This window comes from Oenanthe melanoleuca, chromosome 4 (assembly GCF_029582105.1).
Source record: "Oenanthe melanoleuca isolate GR-GAL-2019-014 chromosome 4, OMel1.0, whole genome shotgun sequence".
NCBI classification, from domain to species: Eukaryota; Metazoa; Chordata; class Aves; order Passeriformes; family Muscicapidae; genus Oenanthe; species Oenanthe melanoleuca.
The window spans coordinates 28689240-28711229 of NC_079337.1; the positions used below are offsets into that span (position 1 = coordinate 28689240).

At 40.6% G+C, this 21990-nt stretch overlaps 2 protein-coding genes across 4 annotated transcripts in view; both read left to right on the forward strand.

Moving 5' to 3' along the window:
* LOC130252017 (uncharacterized) overlaps window positions 1-2967 on the forward strand; it is a 59778-nt gene extending 56811 nt beyond the window's left edge. For all 3 annotated transcript variants that reach the window (XM_056489142.1, XM_056489140.1, XM_056489141.1), the window contains 2 exons: window positions 123-213; window positions 1130-2967. In XM_056489142.1, coding sequence (XP_056345117.1) covers window positions 123-213; window positions 1130-1204 — 166 coding nt within the window. In that variant the 3' untranslated portion in view covers window positions 1205-2967. The remainder of the gene's footprint in view (window positions 1-122; window positions 214-1129) is intronic.
* A 2727-nt stretch (window positions 2968-5694) lies between these two features.
* The window catches only part of LOC130252018 (probable RNA-binding protein 46), a 32559-nt gene continuing 16263 nt past the window's right edge, over window positions 5695-21990 (forward strand). The window contains exons 1-2 of the mRNA XM_056489144.1: window positions 5695-7621; window positions 8105-8192. Of these exons, the coding sequence (XP_056345119.1) occupies window positions 7079-7621; window positions 8105-8192 (631 nt within the window). The 5' untranslated portion in view covers window positions 5695-7078. The remainder of the gene's footprint in view (window positions 7622-8104; window positions 8193-21990) is intronic.

Genomic DNA, 21990 nt, shown 5'->3' on the forward strand with positions numbered 1-21990 from the left:
GACTCAGCAGTGAGATGTGATCAGAAGCATGAAAATTTTGCATGCTGGTTTTTGTTTTATGTTCTCTACACGTGTTTCTTCCAAAATCCCCTGAGAAATAATGTGCAGTTTTTATTTTACAGATATGAGTTGCCAGGAATTCATGGATTAAATTTTGTTCTGAAGAATTCTCTTGGTGGTGGTGGTATAGCATCCCTAAGAAGTGACCCACAGGCATGTATCAAAGCAATAATTTTATCGTAGTCATCTTTTATGGGTCTCTTTATAACCAGCTTTTTGGGCTGGAACTGTGAGGTTTGGGGTTTGACTTTAGCTCTATTTTAATTTCCTGTTAATAGATATTGTCTCTTTAATTCTGTAAGGTTTTAAAACAACACAGGAATGTATAAAGTGCATTTAGAATATTTGGTGAAAAACGTGTGTACTAATAAGATAGCACATCTTAAAGAGCATAACTGATTTGAAGACTACCAGGTTTTTGGTGCAGAAGCAAAATCAGTTTTTCCAAAAGGCTGTCACATTTTGAAAAATGCAGATTTACTAGACAATTCTGATTGTTTCCAAGTATATACAGAAACCATGCACTGTAGGAGAACTCCTCATTTTTGAGTAACCTATGCCTTCTATAGTTAAAATACTGATAAATAATAGAAATATGAAAAACAGATGGATATGAGGTCTTTTGTGTTGATGTTTTGTGAATCTGAAAGTAAGAATTTTTTTTCACTTATACAATCTGAGTATTAAATATTTAAAACCTCTAAACCTGAAGATGAGATCCTGAGCAATGCTCTGTATTGCTCACACAGGTGTGCTCATAGGCTCAGAAATGCTGACGTGCAAATAATCTCAGCATAGTCAAGAAGACTGCTCACAAAGGTGATGCTATGTGTGAATAGATAGAATTGAACACTAAATAAATTGATTTTAGTACTAGGTACCAAATAAATGGAAGAACCTGTTTAGTCTGCTCAGATTTGAATGCTTGAAAACACAAGGAACTTAAACTGAATTCTCACACTGATTACAGGAAAAACATTAATATAAAATGGTTTAAAAAAACTTACTTTAAAAAGATGGTATATTTAGATAGCAAAATAAAATATTGGTTTGGTTCTTTTTCTTACAGGGTAAAGCACTTGGACAGATGCTGTTGGATTTCCAGATTAAAAATGTTCCTGATTTAAAATCACTGATAGAGTAACAAATGTTGAATATATATGCTTTTAATATTAAGTGGTATAAAAAAATGTTATAAACAAGAACTGGCTTCTTGAATGAGATTTTTTTTTTTTAAAGTTAAAGAATAGAAACTTGACAGTTATTTCTCAGAAGCTTAGCTATATGGTACAGATTAGCAAATGTTTCGAGTAATACCAGACTAATAGCTTTGTCTGTGCCTGATAATGTTTCCTTTCTAGATAATACAGTGGATGAAGAATCAGTTTATTTCCTGCAAAATAAAACTAATTGAATTGCAACTAACATTTAATTATGAGACAAGATAATCTTTAAGATGGAAATTACCTCCTGTTTGGTCCATCTCTCTTTTCCTTCTCCCATCCTTTATTTGAAAATGGACTGGACTGCTGTCCCGTCAGTTGTATCTGTCCTGTGCAGTGAGTAGGGCTGCGTCACCTGCTCAGCACTGCTGGAAAGTCAGCACTGTCTGGTCCTGGGGAACAGTTTTCCCTGTTGGGCAATAAAGAAAAGTAGTTATTGGTACTGTTATACAGTGACGGGTTGTAAATGCTGACCTTTGGTGGTGATCCACCAAACTTCCAGCACTTTGTCTGGTTAATGACAGACTTTGTTATTACATTTTCCAGTATCTTTTACTAATTAATCCTTCAGTTGAAAACACTGAGTAGTAGTAAAGTGCAGATGTTAGTGTGGTAATAAATTTGAAGATGAGGAAAGGGGAGTCTGCCCAGTCACTCCTTTTGGTGGTGCAATCCTGGCAGGAATGAAGCAGGATGGGGTTATTTTGTTCCAGGGCTCTTAAATCCTTGATTTGTGCAACAGAGTCATGCCTGCCATTTGCATTGCCCTTCCCACAAAAAGTTGTCTTCTGCTGTGAAGGAAAACCATGTTGAATGCAGTATGCTCTGTCTTTCTTCTGACTCCCAGTTATCACCTCTCCATCTCCCGTCCTGCACAATATGATTAGCATGTTCAAATTGGGATACTTCTGAACTTCTTAATCTCATTAATAAGAGACTTAAAAATCTATATCGCACTTCCTGGGACAATAGCAAGGTGGAAATTCTGATAACTGTATTTTCTCTGCAGAAGCCATAAAAATACTACTCCACATGTTCAGGCATTTTATATTCAGAAATTAATATTTTTCTTTTTATTTTGGGGAGATTGTATTAATTGTTTAGTGCTGGCAAAACGAGGTATTACTAATACCAGACAAAATTATGGAAATAAGTATTATTTTAATTGTCACCAAACGTCTATGTTAATTCCTAAATTTCCAGTGCTATCACTGTTGTTAATATCCTAGACTCTTGCTTGCTGATAAGGACTATGCAATGAATTGTTCCCACCTTTTCTGTGGTTTTGTTCATTTGAATTGAAGGAACTATAAATGAATGCTTTATCTATCTAAAATATTACTGCCTGAGCAAGTCATAGGTACTGTCCATGCGTACATGATTGTCAGGTTGTAAAAAAGGAGTCATTACTTCGTTGCAGAAAAATAGCCAATTTAATAACTTCAAAGGGAAAATGGCGTGCAGGTTTTATTATGTTTACAGTCTTTGTTTGTTAGAAAACGCTCCATAATAGTTTGGAAGCCAATTGAGAGGAGGTAAAAAAGAAAAAGTGTCAGACCTCAGCAAATCTACAAGGATAAAAAGGCTACAGTAAATATTTGCAGTTCACTCAATATGCTGCTTAAGTGACTCTGGAAATGTGTACGTAATAAGTTTCTGAATAAAAATGAACAGTTCTAAATTTTTTTTTAGTCATTTATGTGGTTTCTTCTACTGGAAGAGAGTGATACTTAGTTCAGAGGTTCTTTGTCTGGAGTTGTTTCACTTGCCTGCAAGTCTCATGCATTGTCTTGCCGGTTCCCTTCTTTGTTCAGATTTTGTCTGTTCTGTCCCTAAGTCTTTGTTAAATACAAAAACCAAAAAAGTAAATCATACTGTTTTCTGGAGAGCTGGTCACTTACAGCTCTATAATAGAAGCTGTAATTTGCTGAAAGGAATGGTACAGTGTTCAAATGGACTGGATATGGGAATACAAAGGTGTTATTTTTTATCTCTGGTGTAGCCCTTTTGGACGCTATATAACCATCCTTCAAAATGTGTTTTCTGTCCATTATTTCTTTCAGCACACCAGCTTAAACCAAATGGCATTGCTTTTCAGATACTTTTCTTGCAAATTATACCCTCCAAAAATCCCTATCCAAAGCTGTTATTCTCCTTGAATGCCTTAACATGTTTTGAATTCATCAAACAATGCTTATTTCAGCAGTCCCAGAAGATCTGAAAATAAAGCTTGAGTCATGGAGAGAGGTTTGGTAAAATACAAATTAAACACAAAGGTGAGCATGTATGCAGTCAGCATTGGTTTAGCTTCAGTCAGTTAAAAAATTCATTTTGCTTGCTTGTTAAACCAGGTCTGTTCCTCATATAGGCAAGAACATAACCTTCCAATTCCCCACCTTTCCTGCGTTTTCCCTACTGTGTTTCCTTCCTGTGTTAGCTGTGAGAGCAGGATAGAAATAGAAATGTCTAGTGCATAAAATAAGGTTCCTTCTAATAAAGGAGTTTCTGTATAATGGAAACTGGCTTACACCTCTTACTTAAGTTTTTGTACTTTGCCTCATCTGCACTACTAAACAAATACTCCATTCTTACCTCTCACAGTTTTCTTACTGCATCTCAGCCTAACTCAAAAATAAAGCATGAGTTTTATCATTAAATTATTCCACAACAGTTACAGTCCAAACAAGTACTTCCTCAAAGTTTTTTGGGTTTATATTTAATATTCCAAAGTGATTTTCCTACTTAAATTTATATACTGAAGGTACAAAAGCTGTTATACAATAGTCACCCAAGAGGATATGCCAGTGTTTGATGCACAATTTTATTTTTCAGTTTTGCCATCTCCTGTAGAGATGCTTTCCCACTAAAGAACATGTTTTCTTTCCCCTTTCAGGTGAAAAATTATGATAAATATACCTTACATTGCACTTTGGAAGTTTGACAGTAATAGAAGTGCAGCCCCCCTTGGGTTTGAAAGTGGAAAGTGCTGGGTTAAGGGTTGCTTTTCAATATGGAAAAGGAATTACTTTGATGTGTTGTATTAAGTGCTTTGCATACAGTGATGCTCACAGGAGTTGGAAGGTAGTGGTGAAGCATTACCTGGGTGGATTCCACAGACCCATCTGCTCCATAATGTCTTTTGGGCTTGTTCACTGGGGTTTCTTGGCCTGAGAGGGAGTGAGTGAATGGTTGTGGTGGGGAGAGGGAGAGAGGAAGCTCTTCAGTGCCTAAGATATGAGGAAATTACACTGCAGAAATGTCTCACATTTCACCTTACTTTTTCGAAACCCACCCATGCAGTAAGACTTAGAGTCTTCTTCTCATAGCAATTCCTCTTCAGTTTCATCCTGGTTTCCTTTCCAGATTTACATGAAATAGACCCTGGTGATTTTGGTGTTAAAGCTAACTGGCATGAAAAAAGCAAACAAAGGATTGCCTTTGATGTGAAAGACACCATTCTGTATCTGCCAGGGAGTTTAGCTGAATTCCTTTACCTTCCTTTGGACAGGGAAGAGAAACCTGAACTGTAGGACTGAAGCATCTCTACCACCTATTTCAGCAAAGACCATTCAGACATTCCCTAGACACCTTTAGGGAAGCAGAGAGGGGGAATCTTAAGACAGCAGTGCGGGGCAGGAATGGTGCTTATCTGCACAGGAGGGAGACAGGAACCTTTCTGCACCAGGACTTTGTGTGGAGTCTGACAATCTGTGCCTCCAGCTCTGGACCAGCTGCTGTGACCATCACCAAACAGGTGAGACCCTTTATCAGGATGAGATGTTTAAATTTCTTTTTCCCTCATCCATTTAAAAAAAAGCACTAGTTAAAAATGAGAAGTTCGTCCTTCTCGTCCTCCTCCCATTTTTATTTACTAGTAGAAAAAGCCTCAAACCTTCCAAATACATTTTTAACATCTGAATTTGAAAATATGCTGGTTTAATTATATAATCGTGTGGCTGGTGGCTAATCCACAGGGTTCCTGTACCAGCATAATAAGCTACATCTAAAAGGTATTTTCTCTTTTGTAAGTGATGTGATTTGAAGTAGGTCCTTGAGTGGGGTAAGCCTCTGTTGCATAAAAATTTGGCTGAGACTCCAGAGAAAATCTCAAAGGCCTGATCACTATTAAGTAGTGCTGGGACTCTGGCCTGTAACCAGCAATTGAACAAGAGGTTATGGGGGAGCCCTTTCTTTGAAGATGAAGCAAGGTGAGGATAGTCTTAGTTTCTCAGGAAGCTGCCCCCTGTCCCAAGCAGGAGGAAATGGAAGAGTACCAGCCATTACCTTTTGTTGACAAGTAGTGAGGTAACCCCTTCGCTGAAATATTTTCTTTACTGAGGAAATGCAAAAACTTGCTTTTGATTCATCAATAAGCTTCCATGTTTACAAGATCCTGAACCTGGGTTCAGTATCTGTGTTGGCAGAAGGCTCTCACCTGCTGGGTCCTTTGCATCCCCTTTGTCTTCCAAATCATAGCAGAGTTTTTTGCTAATGGAAAGAAAATGGATAGTGAACATTTTCTCTTTTTTTGTTGGTGTGACCAAAGGGATTCTACAGCTCTGGGGTGGTCTAGAGATCTCATTCGTGCTCCACAGAGTTTTAAGTGACTGAGGAGAGAAAAATAACCTATTGTTTCAGTGCGGTTTGCCTGTAGAGAGCTGCCAGGCTGTTAGACACCAGCACTCCTCTTCCCGCTTCCCCGTTTCGTATTTGGCAGCCTGAGGTTGTAGTGTTTGACCGAGTTTAAAGGAAGACGCTCCACCAAACTTCTCCAGCATTCTTACTCGCATAGATAGCCCCTTCCTCCTACCCCCTACCTCCGCCCGTCCCGCGTTTCTCAGAGGCGAAAGCTCCCCCCGCAGCCGGTGTGACAGCGCCGGGCCGGCGCGGCTGCGGCACGAACAAAGATCCGCGGCGGCGGGGACTCGGTGAAAGGCTGCAGCCACGGCACCTCCCCTGCCACTCTGTGCCCTGTCATCTTCCAGGTAAGATGAATGTCTGAACTATCCATCATCCCCCAGGGGGCAGGAACCTGCTTGGTTACTGAAACTTCCGAGCCCCGATCGGGGCGGCATTGTTGACCTGACAGGGTTGCTCTTTTGTGGGCTCCGTTGCCGGGATTTAGCCATTTGCATAATGGATTAGCATGAAACTGAAAGCACGGGAATGGCGCTCCGCCGTTTCCCACTCTTAGCTGGCGGACCTTTGGGACGAATTAATTTATAAATGTGACTTGCCGCTCTCCCTCGGAGACCTGTTTCCTTTCAGGGAAGAGAGACGATCCCTCCCCTGTCCCGCCGCCGTGGCAGCCCGCCCGGCCCGCGCCCCCCGATCCGATCCGATCCGGTTGCCGCTTGCCACCCGCGAAGGCCGGGCCGGGCACCCGGAGCCCCTTCAGGTCCCACTGGCGGGGAAAGGCGCACGAAGCGGCTGTGGCCCCGGGAGCCCTCGCTGCTCTCCCCGGGACGGGTGAAGGGTTTTACCCGCACTTTTCCGTGCACTTCTACCTGGGCAGCGCGGGCGGTAAACGGAGCGGAGCTGCGGGTGGCTCCAGGCTGCGGGAACCGCGCCGTGCCGAGGGCCGAGCCGCGGCCGGACCGAGAGACGCAGGGCCGGCTGAGGATGCCCGCCGCGTCCCCCGGTAAAGCCCGGCCGGTCCTCGGGGCGGGCGCTCCCCGCTCGCCCCTCACCCGGTGGGCCGGCCCGGGTGCCCGCCCCGCCCCGCTGGTATCCTAGAAAAGCGGTGCTGGCGGCCAGGAGCTCCTCCGAGGTTCCGAGGGTTTCCCTTGCCGACCATGAAGAACCCGGTGCCACAGGCGGCGTCGCTGCTGCTGGAGAAGCTGATGCTCCTCGTCCACATCCGGCCATTGCCCGCGGGCTCCGGCGGTGAAACGCCACCGCCTGCACCCGGCTACTACGACACCAGCTGCTTCAAGCGAGGAGACCTGCTGGAGGTGCCCCGCACTCTCTTCATCCACTTCGGCATTTACCTGGGCGAGAACCGCGTCGCCCATATGATGCCCGACATCCTGCCCTCCATCACCGGCGACCGTCGGCAGATCCAGCAGGTGGTGACCAACAAGAGGCTCATCCTGGGCGTCATCGCTAGGACGGCCAGCGTCCGGGTGGACACAGTGGAAGACTTCGCCTACGGCGGTAGCATCCTGGTCAACCACATGGACCGGTTCTTCGAGAACCAGGTACTGGGCAGCGAGGAAGCGGCCCGCCGGGCGGAGAAGCTGGTGGGTGCCACGGCCTACAGCCTGCTCTGGAACAACTGCGAGCACTTCGTCACCTACTGCCGATACGGCGCTCCCGTCAGTTTCCAGACCGACAAGGTACGGCCCGGCCAGCGGCGGCGCTGCCCTTCCCCCGGCGACGCCGCTCCCCGGAGCTGGGCCGGCCGCCGCCGCGGGCCCCGGGCCGGGGTGCCGGTACCGCCCGCCGGCCCGGCCGCCGCCGATACCGCTCTTCTCGCAACGGGCAGTGCCGCCCGCGCGGAACTGCTCGGGACGGCGGCGAGCCTGGACTTGGCTGGCTTCAAGTGGCGAGAAAAGCGAAGCGGAATTAGTAGAACAATTAATACGCTTCTAAAATGCTCTGAAGCTACAGGTTCTAGCCGGAGCCACAGGCAGTACCGGGGCTGATGCTGGGGGTGATGGGGTGCCAGCCCAGCTCTTCCCCTCCCTCCGGGGAGCCCGTATGAGAGCTGGGGCAGCAATCGCCGCTCTGTTCCGAGAGCGTGGGCATCGCCAGCTCTGCAGCCAAAGCTTTCCTCTTTAAATCTCATCTTTTGCACTTTTTTTTTTTTTTTTTTCCAGTTCTGTGAGACTGTGAAGATGATTATTCGGGACCAGAGGAGCGTGCTTGCATCGGTGCTTGTGGGACTAGCGTCAATAGTCTGCCTAGGTGTGGCACCCTCCACCACACTCCCCACCATCTTCATTCCCTTCTTTCTGTGGATGGCTGGCTAACAGGCTTCCTGGAGGCTTGTATCCAGCGTCTGTATATAGGATGTATACTACTGTACTTATGAAAGCACACATTACTCATTGGCATCGTGTAAAGTTTCTTAACTTTGTGCATAATTTTAAAATACAACGTAGAACACAGTGCACAAGGCATAGCTTACTGTGTAAGCCAAATAACAGATTTCCTGAAAATCTTGGTATAATTTAACATATCTTTAAATCATGGAAAATGTAGTGTCGTGATGCAGTTCTGCTCCTTGTCTTTAACCAAAAATCATTCTAATAACATCCTTCATCTTCTTCTTAATAAAGATGGATAATGGTGTTCCACAAAGTGATGGAAATGGAGAACAAACTGCTTACCTCTTCATTTTATAGATATAGTATATATTCAGAAATTACTGTCTCCATTCCTAAAATGCTCCTTGGTGGAAATGCAAGTAAATTGACTCCTTTTTTGAGAGCAGAAAGGAAAAACCATCTCTGAACTGGGTGCTGCAGGAGCACATCTGGCCAGACCAGTAAAAGTCGTTTGCTTTTTGGGCAATGTTCAGAAATCTGTCATTTGAATTAGTTATGTAAACACTTGCTACCTTGTTGAACAACTTTTTAATTGGGTTATTGATAAGGAAAGATGGCAATTCCTCACCAATTTCCTTGCCAGTTATAGTGGCTAATATAAATGGCTACAGAGGGATTTAGGAGCTGTAGGAAGAAATCTATTTGCTTTATGTCAACTAGTGATGTACAGATGTTGGGACGTTTCCAGCATTCCAGGGCACATGGCAGGGAGGAGGAGGACAGACACCAGTTTAGCTCCTACCATTTTGCAGCAGTGGAAGCTGTGTAGGTGCTGTAAAGTATCAGGGATCATTGGAGCAGTTACTGTGGTGGCTCTATTGTGATTTTGTATATTGCCTTAAAACACTTTTTCAGTGAAAGACAACATGCCTTCCTATATTCATCTCTTATAAGTATTTACTTTCAAGCCAGTAGCTGGTGCTGGAAATGTTTTATCTTCAATTCTGTGGCCTTTCAGTTTATCAAGAATGTGTCAAGTTGGATTTGAAATCAAGTTCATGTAGGCAATTATTTAAATGCTAAAAACCTTGGCTTTTTTTTCTTAGCAAGGTCTTTTATGTATGCAGAGAAATTGTTCAGCTCCTGGAATGCCTTGTGTGCATACATGTGCTTACTTGTTGATGTGCTGTGCTTGCCTTCCTTTCTAGTTAAAGGCCGATATGGTGGTGTCTTCACCAAGGACTCAGCCTCAGATTTACTCCTATTAATGGTGTGCAGTGTCTTGCCATCAGCTCTGTTTCTGAAATGGCCACTTGCCTACTTTTAGAAAAACTCTTTTTAACCATGCTATAAACTCCCCCTCCTAACCCTAGATCTTACAGATGCTTGAAGTTTGGATTTTTAGAATTGAGAGTCTACTCTCTAATCATCATCTTCTGGTTGCTCCACCATAACTGACAAAGAATGTAAAGACTGGGGTGAAATTCCAGCTCATAGGAAAGAGTAGCATGACTCTTGCTGCCAGCATTTCAGCCGAGCTTTCACTACATGTTCAATTGGCAGCCCAGCTCCAAGTAGCTGGATATCAATTACTGCTGGATCCTCGTAAACAATTTCTATTCTGCTTTGAAAGATTGCAATGCTCAGTGTAACTGTTTCTGGTAAACTTTTGAAATTAAGGATTTTTTAATTAACATGAGTTACTTTTTCATAGTGTATGCATTAGTAATATTTACATAAACTCCAGTGTGTTTTTTTTTACTTGCTGTGAATAAGGCATGAGCTGTAGTCATAACTGTAATTATATAAATAGATTTTACTCATGTAAAAATGTCTACTGACCTCTTGAATTTGAGTATAATACTGTAGCATTACTCTAAGATATCCCAGTAGGGCACTGAACAGGCCATTAACATGCAGTTACATGGTGTCTGATTACAGGTAGGCTTTTCTTTTACCCTTTATTTAATTGGGATTTATAAGAATTCCAGTAATTCTTAGGATCCACATGTACAATAAACAACAGGGTCATGACCAGTAACCGAATCACACATGGGACTCCTGGAAGGCAGAGACATGTTCCTGCTCTAGCTTCAGTATCAAAGGACCAGTGCTCCTGTGCTGCTAACTCTGTTGAGCAAAAGCATCCAGATTGAGTAAATTGGGATTTTCATAGGTGTCTATGAAAGAAATGAAAGCCTTTCCTTGCAGGCTTTCAGATGTATTAGTAGAGAATTTTCCTTCAGCATATAAAATTTTAAACTTACGGAATACTATGAAATGTCTAAAATGGCTTGCTGTATCCTTTCATCAAAAACAAGTAATAATATGGGCGTAGGAGCAGAAATTCAGCTGCATGTTTAGTAATTTTTCCTACCAACTATAGTTCTAGCAAAGACCTGGAAATTTTGTTAAAGTCAGGCATGAGTCAAATCAGACATACTCAGGAGAAGGACTAGCAGGCATGAATTTTCACGTTGAGCTCAGCAGGTGGTGTGTGTACTCTGAAATATTTTGGTAAATGTCAGTGTCAACTTTTTTCTGTAATTACTTGAGTAAAAATAAGCACTAGCTGGACCACTGCATTTCAGACTTGAGCTAAACTGTGATACCATTGAAATTAAGGAACTAGTTATAAGAAAAACACAGAAAACTGTGTAGCAGTTCAGCTATTGGGAAAATATGTATGCTTAGAAGTGGAATTGTTCATTGGTAACTGTCGGTGATGGGGGAGTGTAAACCCAGAGCCACAGCTCATTTTAGTGGGGGCTGTTTTGAAAAGCTGTGTGGTTAAACCAGAATACATAATGAAGAAGTATAACCATCCCCCCATGCCACTGGAAAAGGCAAGTAGTAAAGACATCTTTTAAAGGGTAGATGGTTCACTTGAGGCTTTTCAAGGAAAGCAAGAAATAAAACAAGGTTCCAAACGTTTTTAGAAAACCCTTGTTCAAAATAAATGAACAAAAAAGGTAAGTTACTAAATGAAGACATTAGAACAGTGTGCTTTCTGGTTTTCTGTTTGCATTTATTTTAGCTTGGAACATAAATGATTACTCATTCTGTGCTGAAGAGTTATCTGCTGCTTGATTTCACTCTGCATTCTCCTGTACTGAAGGGGAATGCTGTGTATAAATACCATTGAGGCTTTTAATGAAAACAAAATCACAGTAATGCTTGTTAAAGTCTGAGGGGCTAGGGAAGAGGGAATTAATCTTTTGTTTCATTTGACATCATCCTGACAGGTTTTAGAATGCAGACTGCAGCAACAAGAAACATTAGAAGTGTGATCTCTAGAAATTATATGGTGCTGTATTATTTGTTGCATGTTCTCACATTAAATAAAGCATCACATACCACTGCGTGATACAGAACCATGTTAGACAGTCATTAGTTCACGTCTCCTTTATCCACTGAAATCAGGTTCTCAGGTGACTCAGAGCATTTCCTTATTATGCTTTGTAATAGCTCCAGAACTGATTCATCTGAGTACTTAATTGTCATTAATGAGCTTTCTGATGGGAAGTGAAGATAGAAAAGCTTAGTTTCGAGGCATTCCAGTCTCTAGTCAGCCTTACAATAATCTTTCAGACTATTGTGCTGTGGAATAAACAATTTCCTCTGCTGTAGGAATGGAACGCTGAAAGTATTTGAAGTGATGTAGCTTCAGTTCTGAAGTCAAGAGAACATTTAGGGTACGGTTCTGAGTGCTCAGAGACTGTGGGAGAATGGGGGCAAGTGGGGAGACCTTTAGAAGGCTTAAGTCAGAATTACATTGATTTCAGTACCACAATTCTGTCTGTCACAAAACTGGGGATTTGGAATTACTGTTTCAGTGTCTCACAGGGTAGAAAACTTTCTGTAAGACTTTCTGTAGCTTATTTATGTTTCTTCTGTTTATAAGAGAACTTTGTTTAGCCCTGTGGCCTTGTTTCAGAAGTTGCCTCTTTTGTATTGTGTATCTGTAAACTGCAAAACTGTCAGTAGCAGCTCTGTGATAGTGTGATTTGGAGCAAATCAGCTGCACGGTGCCTACAACTACATTGCAACACCTACAACTTGGTCTTTGGTCTGAACAAAGCAGTGGGAATATGACAGGCAGATAATGCAGGTTTATTTTACTTGCAAGGGCAGGGCATATTAAGTGTGGTGAAAGACTAGTTAGTGAATGCAGAAGTGCACACCTGAAGACTCGGATGCTACTTAGTTGGGTATGCAAGGCACAGTGTTGTGTGCCTTCCTGTGCCTAGCTGGAGTTTAGAAGGCTTGCAGTGGGGTTGCACATTAGCACAGAGATTAAAATTATTAACTTGCCTTCCCCTGACTATGTGGTGGTACACTGTGACTCGTGTGTGTAGATGAACTACTGTTTCATCTGTAATAGCTATGAGTAGTCTTCCCTGGCCTGCCTTGACCCAAGGCATGCTCCAAGAGAGCATCAGTTGCCAGGTGCTGCAACTGAAATCATGCAAACATGGATGACCATGCACAAATGTGCAAACTTACTTTGCAACCTTGTTTAGCTGATAACTCTGGCCAGAATTTTAAGGCAGACATCTGCATTTGGTAACCAATACCCGTTTACAAAAAGGGGAAAAAAAAGGGTTGGTTACAGCATTTCTGGGGATTTGGAAGACCTGTTCCTAGGACCTTCTCAGTCCATCCTGCAGGAGGTCATGAGACTTTGGATAAGGCTATAGGGTGGCTACCTTTTTTGTTTTTAGTCTCATGGTTAGGACAGTGATTATTGATTTTTTTTATTTTTTATTTTTTTAAATTAAGTCAGGCAACACCTGTGACTTTGAGTTAGAAGGGCAACTCAATGTTGGAACAGGCTCTGGGATCTCCAAAGGAGGGTGTCACTTCTCATGGTCTATTGGCCCCAGCGACATTTAGAATGGGAAACAGATCTCTAGATGCAGTCAGAAACTTTTACGATTGGGACATTTCTGGAAGTCACATTCATAAAATTTTCAGGTAGAAATAGGGGAGAGACTATTAGGTTTGATCAGAGGTCTGCTTCTTTGCTGTACTGTTGCTTTCATTATAACAAATGCTCTCAGTTAAAGCAGATAACCTGCTGTACCTCCCAAACTATTGGCCACAGTGTCTCCTTTTTAACTCCCATTTCAATAACCAGGACTATAATGATCTCTCTGATTTCTGGCTACCACCTGGTTAGTATGGTTAGCATTTGCATAAGGTTGTAAGTTTTTTATATTACACATATCCAATAAATAAAATGCATGGTTCCTCCCCAGAAGGTATTTTCTCTGCCTGTGAAACTAGAGTTCTGTGAGGCTAAGAAGGCATACTGTAGTAATTCCGAATACATTCAAATTAAAGATTATGCTCTGCTAAAGTTGCCAAGCCACCTTATATTCTGTTTGTGCATAGGCTGAGACCTAACTCAGATTTGCACCCATGTTTCTTGCAGTTTTGCAGAAAGTACCTGTGTGTTTCCATTTAGTATTGCACATAAACAGAGGGAGGGGTGGGTCTGTTTCTCCTACACAGCAGGGAGAAGTTAGTAATTAGTTCTAATCAAAACTGAAGAAATGTGGATGTGAAGACACTCCTGCTGGAAATACTAGAATTAGCTATTAAATAGAGTAACTTTTGCCATTTGTGTTTGAAGACTGGATTGTAGGTAGCTCCAAGTGAATATTCAGAAGGGAGGCACCCAATTTCAACCACTTCATTTAGTGTCTATATGATATGATAATGCACTAAGTAGCCTGGAGCCTAGGATGACTTGGTTGCCTCCAGAACCAGACACAGCATATCTGTGAAAAATGGAGCATGAATTTAGCCCTAGGGAGAGGCAGCTGTGCAGTTCAGCACCATCTATCCCAGCTCTGTCTCTCCTGGAGCCTAAACAAGTAACATTTCATGACTCTGTCCTGTATTGCAGTCATACCTGCTCACCTGAAGCAAGAGGTCTGAATAATGCAGATACATTCCAGACTGTTTCAATTCCATTCCAAGCCTCATTTTATTCATGGGTGAGTTACACAGGTTGCAGCTCAGACGGTATTTCAGGAGTCCCTTCCAAAGTATTCCAAATTTTGGAAAAGGAGCCTGAAGGTCTCACCTAGGAATGCAAATCATCTCAGACTGTGTAAGGTTCAATGCCATGAAGCATGCATGAAGATGTAGCCTGTGATATCCACAGTCATGGTATCACATCCCATTACTCAATTACTCATCTCTTCATCAACCTTGGGATGTAGACAAATCTCAGCTCCTCTAGAAATCCAAATGTGTAATAAACTAGGGCATGGCCTTGACAAATAGGCAAAAATAACATTTCTTCATCCAGTATATCTGCCATTTATCATGGATTATTGCGTGGTAAAGACAACTGTTTGTATTCTTTTAGTTACTAGTCCCAATTTCCAGCAGCATGTAGGTTTTTGTCGCACTGTATGCAAGAAAGCACCACTCCACTGTACAAGTAACTATTTTAGAATGACAATTTCATCATGTATTGACAGACAGGGTGTAGGCTGGGAATAACTTGCCTGGAGAAAGCAGTAATTCTGCTTGGCTGATGAACTGAAATTCCATCAAGGAACAAAACATTTCTATTTCTGATGTCTTTGAGCAATTCCAGTAACTAATACTGTTAAAGCATTGAGAACTGCACAGGCAGTGGAGCATAGTCATGAAATGTGTTTCAAAATTATAATGAGGTTTTTATTACTTGCAAAGACATTTTTACTAGCAAGCTGAAAATACCCACCCAAACCAGTTTTAGAAGTTACTTTCCCTCAGGAACTAGTAAAGTACCAGCAAGATATCTATTTATACAAAAAACATTTGGCCCTAATAAAAAAAAAAAAAAAAAAAAGGTAAGAGAAATTCCTTTTAAGAAGCTGCATAATTAGGACTGCACAGTTAAAAGTTATACCATGACATCTATAATTAAGTACTTCAGGCTTCTTTATTACAACAGCATCACTGGGTTGTAATTCTTCCAGATAAAACCAACAGGAACTTTATTATTGTCTTCATAGAAAGCAAAATTAAATACAAAATATTGCCACCAATTCCCTGACTTCTTCAAAATCTTCTACCTGTAAAAATTTAATAAAGATGTTCAGAAATGAACCCCCAGTAATAGTGAACTTTACACAGAAGATGAAGATTTTGAAGAATCCTACAAGTCAAAAATTCTGCAGCTTCTTTGTTTTTCTTTGTAGTTTTTCAAATCTTTTCAGGCAGCTATCTACAGATGGTTTTACACTGCCACCATTGTTTCTATCACATTTTTTGTTGGTTTAGGCAATGCATCCTTCAGGTGGCTTCTGAGATTTTTTTCTGTGAACAAAGTTACTCCCATTATTATTTAGGAAAACTGGACTCTCAACCCAGAGCTGCAGCAAGACAACCAGACACCATTAACAACTTTACTACCTTTGAGCACCTTTAACTTATAGATGAGGACCAAATTTTTACCATCTCAGGAAACAGGGAATGACCTTGGCAATATCTGAAAGTTTGTTTAGCAAAGTATCATTCTCCACTGATGAGCAACAGTGAACACTGGAGGACAGGGTATAAGTACAGATGGATTATTGATATGTTCTCAGAAGTTTACAATTCCCAAACTTCCAGTTTTAGAGCTTGCATTAATTTCATCACGTTTAATACTCTTACCCTGTGTGAACTCCATGTTTAGTTTATCAGCCTGACCTTCAAAAGGCTCTGTGGCAAGACAAACTATGATATATGAAAAAGAACTTTTAAAAAATTTGTTTTCCTTACATTAGCTGTCCCTCCCCTTCTTGTACTACAGGGAACAATGAATAATCATTTGCATTAATTTTTTTTCACTTAAAGTCTTACAGTGCAGATATTCCTGATATGAAAATCAGAGTTTTTGCTGTTTCCACAAAGTTGTACTTTGGGAACAGCTCATTTGGCACCATCTTTCTAGAACCATGGCTGCCCTCCAAAATTTACCACATTACAATTCTTAGTCCAATAGTATCATCCTAGATCTTTAGAACTGAACACACACATCCATCAGTTGTTACTTGAAATTTACTCATCTGTGCTAAAATGCCTTATAATGTATTCTCATTTTAGGACTAATGTGAGGCTCCATTCCTTTAAAAAAGGAACTAGCTTACTTTGAAAACTGCTCTATCACTTTTGTGTTGAATATCACTACAACTTTTGTTTTTCCTTACAGCCTAATTCCTCAAAAGACACTTGAAGACACTTCAGACTAATTCCTGAAAACACACTTTATCACCTTCCAGTTCTGTCTCTGGCAAATGCCTGGCTTTTAATATATTTTAACAAGGCTTTAAAAAAATTGTTGTTATTAGTTTTTATGTTAGCAAGGTGATCCTCTGAATCTATTTTCACATAGGTCCTTGGGGCTTTCTACGTAATTAGCCTGTGTTCCTTGTCTGGGTATGAGATAGAATTTTTGAAGTGTGGCACTTGTAGTATTATTAGATTGTGTCCAAAGAAGGGTCAGGAAGATGAAGGGTCTGGAGGAGAAGTGACATAAGGAGCAGCTGAGGTCAGTTTGGCCTAGAGGAGAGACTGAGGAGAGACCTTATTGTGTGATCTACAGCTTCATTGTGAGTGGACAAGGAGGGGCACTTGATCTCTCCTCTGTGGTGAACAGTGACAGGACCTGAGGGAATGGCATAAAGCTGTGTCAGGGGAGGTTTAGGTTGGATATTAGGAAAAATGTTCTTTACCCAGAGGGTGGTTGGGCACTGGAATAAACTCCCCAGGAAAGTGGTCACAACACCAGTCCTAGCAGAGTTCAAGAAGTGTTTGGACAATGCCCTCAGGCACAGGGTGTGACTCTTGGGGTGTCCTGTGCAGGGCCAGGAGTTGGCATCAGTGATCCTTGTGTGTCCCTTCCAGCTCAGGATACTCTATGATTCTATGAAGTCTTTGCCTTTCTTGCCCCAGGTCATATCCTCCTGGGCCAGAGATGCAGTGAGGAAGGCAGCGTTTCCCAAGTGTCCAGTGTGGAGAGGAGCGTCGAGAAATCCCAAATCGATCACTACCAACTCGATACAGTGTGGAGTGTTGCAGCACCTCCCGGCTGCTAGGAAAAGAGATGAGTGGAGCTCCTCCAAAATGCCAACTGCTGCCGTGGCTGACCAAGCGCCTTTTAAGCTAACATACTCCCATCTAGTGGCTCTCTTAGAGTCAGGAAAATGCACTGTCTCCAGCAAATTGCGAAGTTAACTATGGAACTCGCATTTAAAGAACGAGTAGGTTAGATACTTACAAAGTCGATATAATTGCTCAGTAGGTCTAGAAATTATGATTTTGAATTCCTGTTTCGTTGCTGTAACATCTAACCAGAAATCAGGAAAGAACAGTTAAGCTGCACAACACTGATTTTATAGTTAGCACTATAGTTATTACTATAGTATATAGTTGCCTGTGATGTAGTTAATGATTCTTGTTTAGTTTTTCACCACAGTTTTGTAGGAAAGACAATAGCTAGATACAGAAAAGCATTTAAAAATAACTGTTAGTAGTACTTAATACCATAAGAAACCTCAAAGAGAAGTTATGGGATTCTATGAGTATATAAGAGACAAATATATAAAAATGAGGGTATATATATAAATGAAAATTACCCAAAATTATAGGTAACATTGCTTCAAGGCTTCTTAATTGTGTCTCCAAGCAGAGCACTATATCCCTAATAAAGAAAATTACACAGAAGCACTGTAAGTTGTTCAACTATAATTGGTTTTGATAGTCCAGAGTTTCCTGATTTAAAAGCTAGCTATCAGCTCACAGCAGCTGGATTGCAAATGAAGAGGATGTGAACTGGATACATCAATGCCTTTTCAGATTCTCAGTATAAGCAGGAATTCAAAGCCAAGAGTATGAGCAACCTGAAGAAAGACTGAACTCTTTCCACTTTTCAAATTACTCAAAGGGTATTTTAAATATTTAAATTCAGAAAAGTAGAATGAAATATTGTTGTCCACTGCTGCACTCAATGTAATTTATTTCCAGAATTATTTAATATTCAAAAAGCTAATGTGATATAAAAATATTCAGAGTCCCTGATAAACTTTCACTTAATGTCTAGGCCAGATCCCGTATGACCAAAGAATTTACAGTTAACATCTATTTGGTTTCAATGCTGAGATATGCACTAAGATTTTCATAGAAACTACCATAAATTCAAGTATTTTTTGGCAGTATTTGCGGAGAAATAAAAAACTGAGCAGGGACTGTGTCTGATCTTTCCAAGCCCTTCAGTGAGGACTCAGACACCAGTGGTATGAGAAAGGAAACCTGCTTTGTAGTTCTTTGTGCTTCACATCTTTCTGTGAAGAAAACTCTGGTTTCAAGCTTGCTGCAGCAGTAGGCATTTCTTGCCAATCCCTTTCAATTCCTCCTCCACAGAGGTGAAGAGGATATATCTCTGTTTTAGAATGCTTTTGAAATATCTGCCTAAAAAGCATTCTCTGATGGTGGAACATCAAAAGACTGCAGTGCTGTAGGACAGGATTCTGTCTCCCTTGGCCCCTCCTTCCTTCCTGTCCTTTCCTCACTTCACTTCCCTGACATTCACCACTTCTTCTACAAACCCTTCCTGCTGTTACTTTTTCAGAAATTCCCTTCTGCTCCTTCCTCTCGGACTTAGCTGTATTGCCAGAAAACTGCTATTTTGCTCAGTGATAAAATACATGGTTTTGTTGTGAAGGGCCCAGGTCTTTAGACAGAGCAGAAAGCAAGAGTTCTGGACGCAGTGAGGAGAAAAACAAGAAAAGAGATTTTATATGTTTTGTTAATGTACATTTTACATCACTCCACACTCAGCAATATTGGCTTAAAGTTGATTTCATTCAATTTACATCAGTGCATTTGTTGACATCAGTACTCATCGAAGTGAAGACAGAACTTGCTCCAGGATCCATTTCTTTGTCTTCATTATATATTTTTTAACATTGCATGTTAAAATCATGCAGCATGTGTCTCAAAGTGGTCTGCCAAAAAAGAAATTCTGTATTATGTTTTTTCTGCAATTAATATTCTGTTCCCCCACATGCTCATTTCAGCATTATTAAATCTTGAAATTATATACTTTAAAAAGACTCCAACCTTTTAAGGCAGAAAGGTGAATGATAACAAAACTTGTTTTAGGCACTAGGTCGCCTTGTTAGGAGGATCCTAATAAATAAGCATTGCAGTGCTTGATAAAGTGAAAACCAAAATAAAATGGATTGATGGCCTGAAATTAAGTCTTTCCAGACAGCTTACTATAATTAGACTTACAATCATATTATGTTTAGGTTTTCTACAGAGACCTTTGTTTAACTTCAAAAGATGCCTGCTTCCTTTTAAAATATTTCTGCTACCTACATAGCAAACCTGTCAGAGTGCAGAAAAATACTACATACACTCTTTAATATGCTCCAGGCCATAGTAAAATTTACACTGACAAAAAAAAGTTAATGCTTCTATTAAAGTATATTACAACGACAGTAATAGCCCACTCCAGGAATATATATGGTGGGACTTGCTAGCATTCCAATAAAACAGAAGTTAAATATCAAGGACTTCTGTGTTGCAGCTACCTAAAATAACTTAAAAGGAAAAGCACTCTCCAGTGCAGTCCTATAAAATAAAATGTGTAAGAAAAACACCTCTTTCACATTTTCAAATCTAGCCAAAGGAATCTATGTCATAATCTTGGCAAGATTCTGTCCTTATTCCTCATCCATCAGATTTGTGAGAGTTTCAACTAGACATTAGTGAGAAAACTAACTCAGTGTTAATAGAAACTGTATAAAGCTTTGGGGCAAACAGTATATTATTTGCAATATAAGGTAATTTTCTAAACAGAATTGGTGTCAAATGCTTTTTGGTAAATTATGCAGTAATTCTTGTAAAATAATCCTAAAGTCATGTAAAAGTTCTTGTAAAATAATCCTAAAATAAGTTTCTGTTTGTCAGGTTTGAATGTTAAACACCTATATCCTAAGGTACCGATTCAATAGAGCAATTAGAAAATGCTTTGATAAATACCAAAACATGATTTAGGTCTGTTTTCTTTTCCCCATTCTTTCATAAAAGTCCATGAATAACAAGTGAATAAAACTTTCAAGTGTGTAAAATGTCTTCTGAAGACCTTAAGTTATCCAATATAGCTCTTAAGTGAATACAAAATATTACATTCCCCTGTAAATTATGTCTTACTAGGAAAAAAAAATTCAAATATTCAGCTCAGATTTTATTATGAGTCACAGCAAAATCCAAGAAAAAGACAGGTTATAAACAGTTGTTTTCAGTAAAGCCTAATTATAGTGAACAGTCAGATGTCAAAGAAAAGCAGCTTGCACCTTGGGCAGCAGTGCACTGAGAACTCTGATACCCAATTAGCACATGGGGAACAAAGGAAGAAAAGGATCATTAATTTCTTTTAGAAAGGCAGGGGTCTTTAGTTCCTATGTTTGCCTTTGATGTTTAATAAGAGATTATAAACACTGAATACTTTTCAGTTGTTTTTATATTCTCTTTTATTCATGCCGTAAAGTGAAAAACCTGATTGCAAATTTGTATGTTTCCCTTGAGACCTTCTACTGTACTCCGGAAATGGCTGTACATGGCAACCCATCCAGTAAGGTGTCACTTACATGAAATGCAAAGAAAATGCTGAGGAATTATGGGTTTGGCTTGGGGTTGTTTTTTTTTTGTTTGTTTGTTTTTGTTTTTTTTTTTTTTTTTTTTTTTGTTTTTTTTTTTTTTTTTTGGTTGGTTGGTTGGTTGTTTTTTTTTCCATTTAAAAAAGATTGCCTGCATTCTTTCAATATTTCCCACCACCACCAATGGAGACACATGGAGTTTTCGGCCAGGGAGTGAGCAGTCTCTAAGGTAACAGGGACACACTGCTGCAGTCAAAATGTTACAAATTTTATTTAATTAATATACTCCAAGCTGATTCCTATGAGACTCTTCATGCCTGATTTAGATGTAGGAGGGAAAAAGTAACCAAACAGGCACCTGAAATGAAAAGGTGGTGAAATTTAATCTTGAAGGCAATAGCTTTGGTATATTGGCCATTCAGAACTTTTAAATGGAGACATACCATCTGTAAATTACACAAGGAGTGTAACATGCCATTACTAATAAAAGCACAACATGCATCCTCTTTGAAAAATAAGCAAACTCAAATGACTAAATGTCAAACATGACAATGTGGCAATTCTGTGGCAGTACAGATTTAAAGTGAGATTGCTAAAAGCTCTGGAATGTATTCATAATAAAGATGAATTTGCATGTCCGGAAGGTAGAATTTCAGGGATTCTCTACCTTATTACTAAGTATAGTTGAGCATGTAAACCTTAGGAAAAGGGAGGGGGAGAAGTTTTTGGTGAAAGTATATTGGTTTTGAAAGACTTTAAATTGCTCGTGGGAGAAACAGACCACAACATTATGATAACTACTTGAAGAACTTGCAAGCTAATCCCACACTCTGTATTAACCCTGGTACCTTTCATGTATGCCTTGCTATATGAGCCCTAAGGAGCTGTGATAGGAGTTCAGGAGCAGTGCCAAAACTGCAGAGCCTCCAAGCCAGCTGGCTTGGCAAGTGGCTGCAGTTGTTGTGAAGCTCATGGGGCTCATTTCCAAGAGACTGAGATATTAACTGAGCCAACAGGGACTGAAGCCAACTACATCTTCTCCCATGCAACCAGTGACAGGAC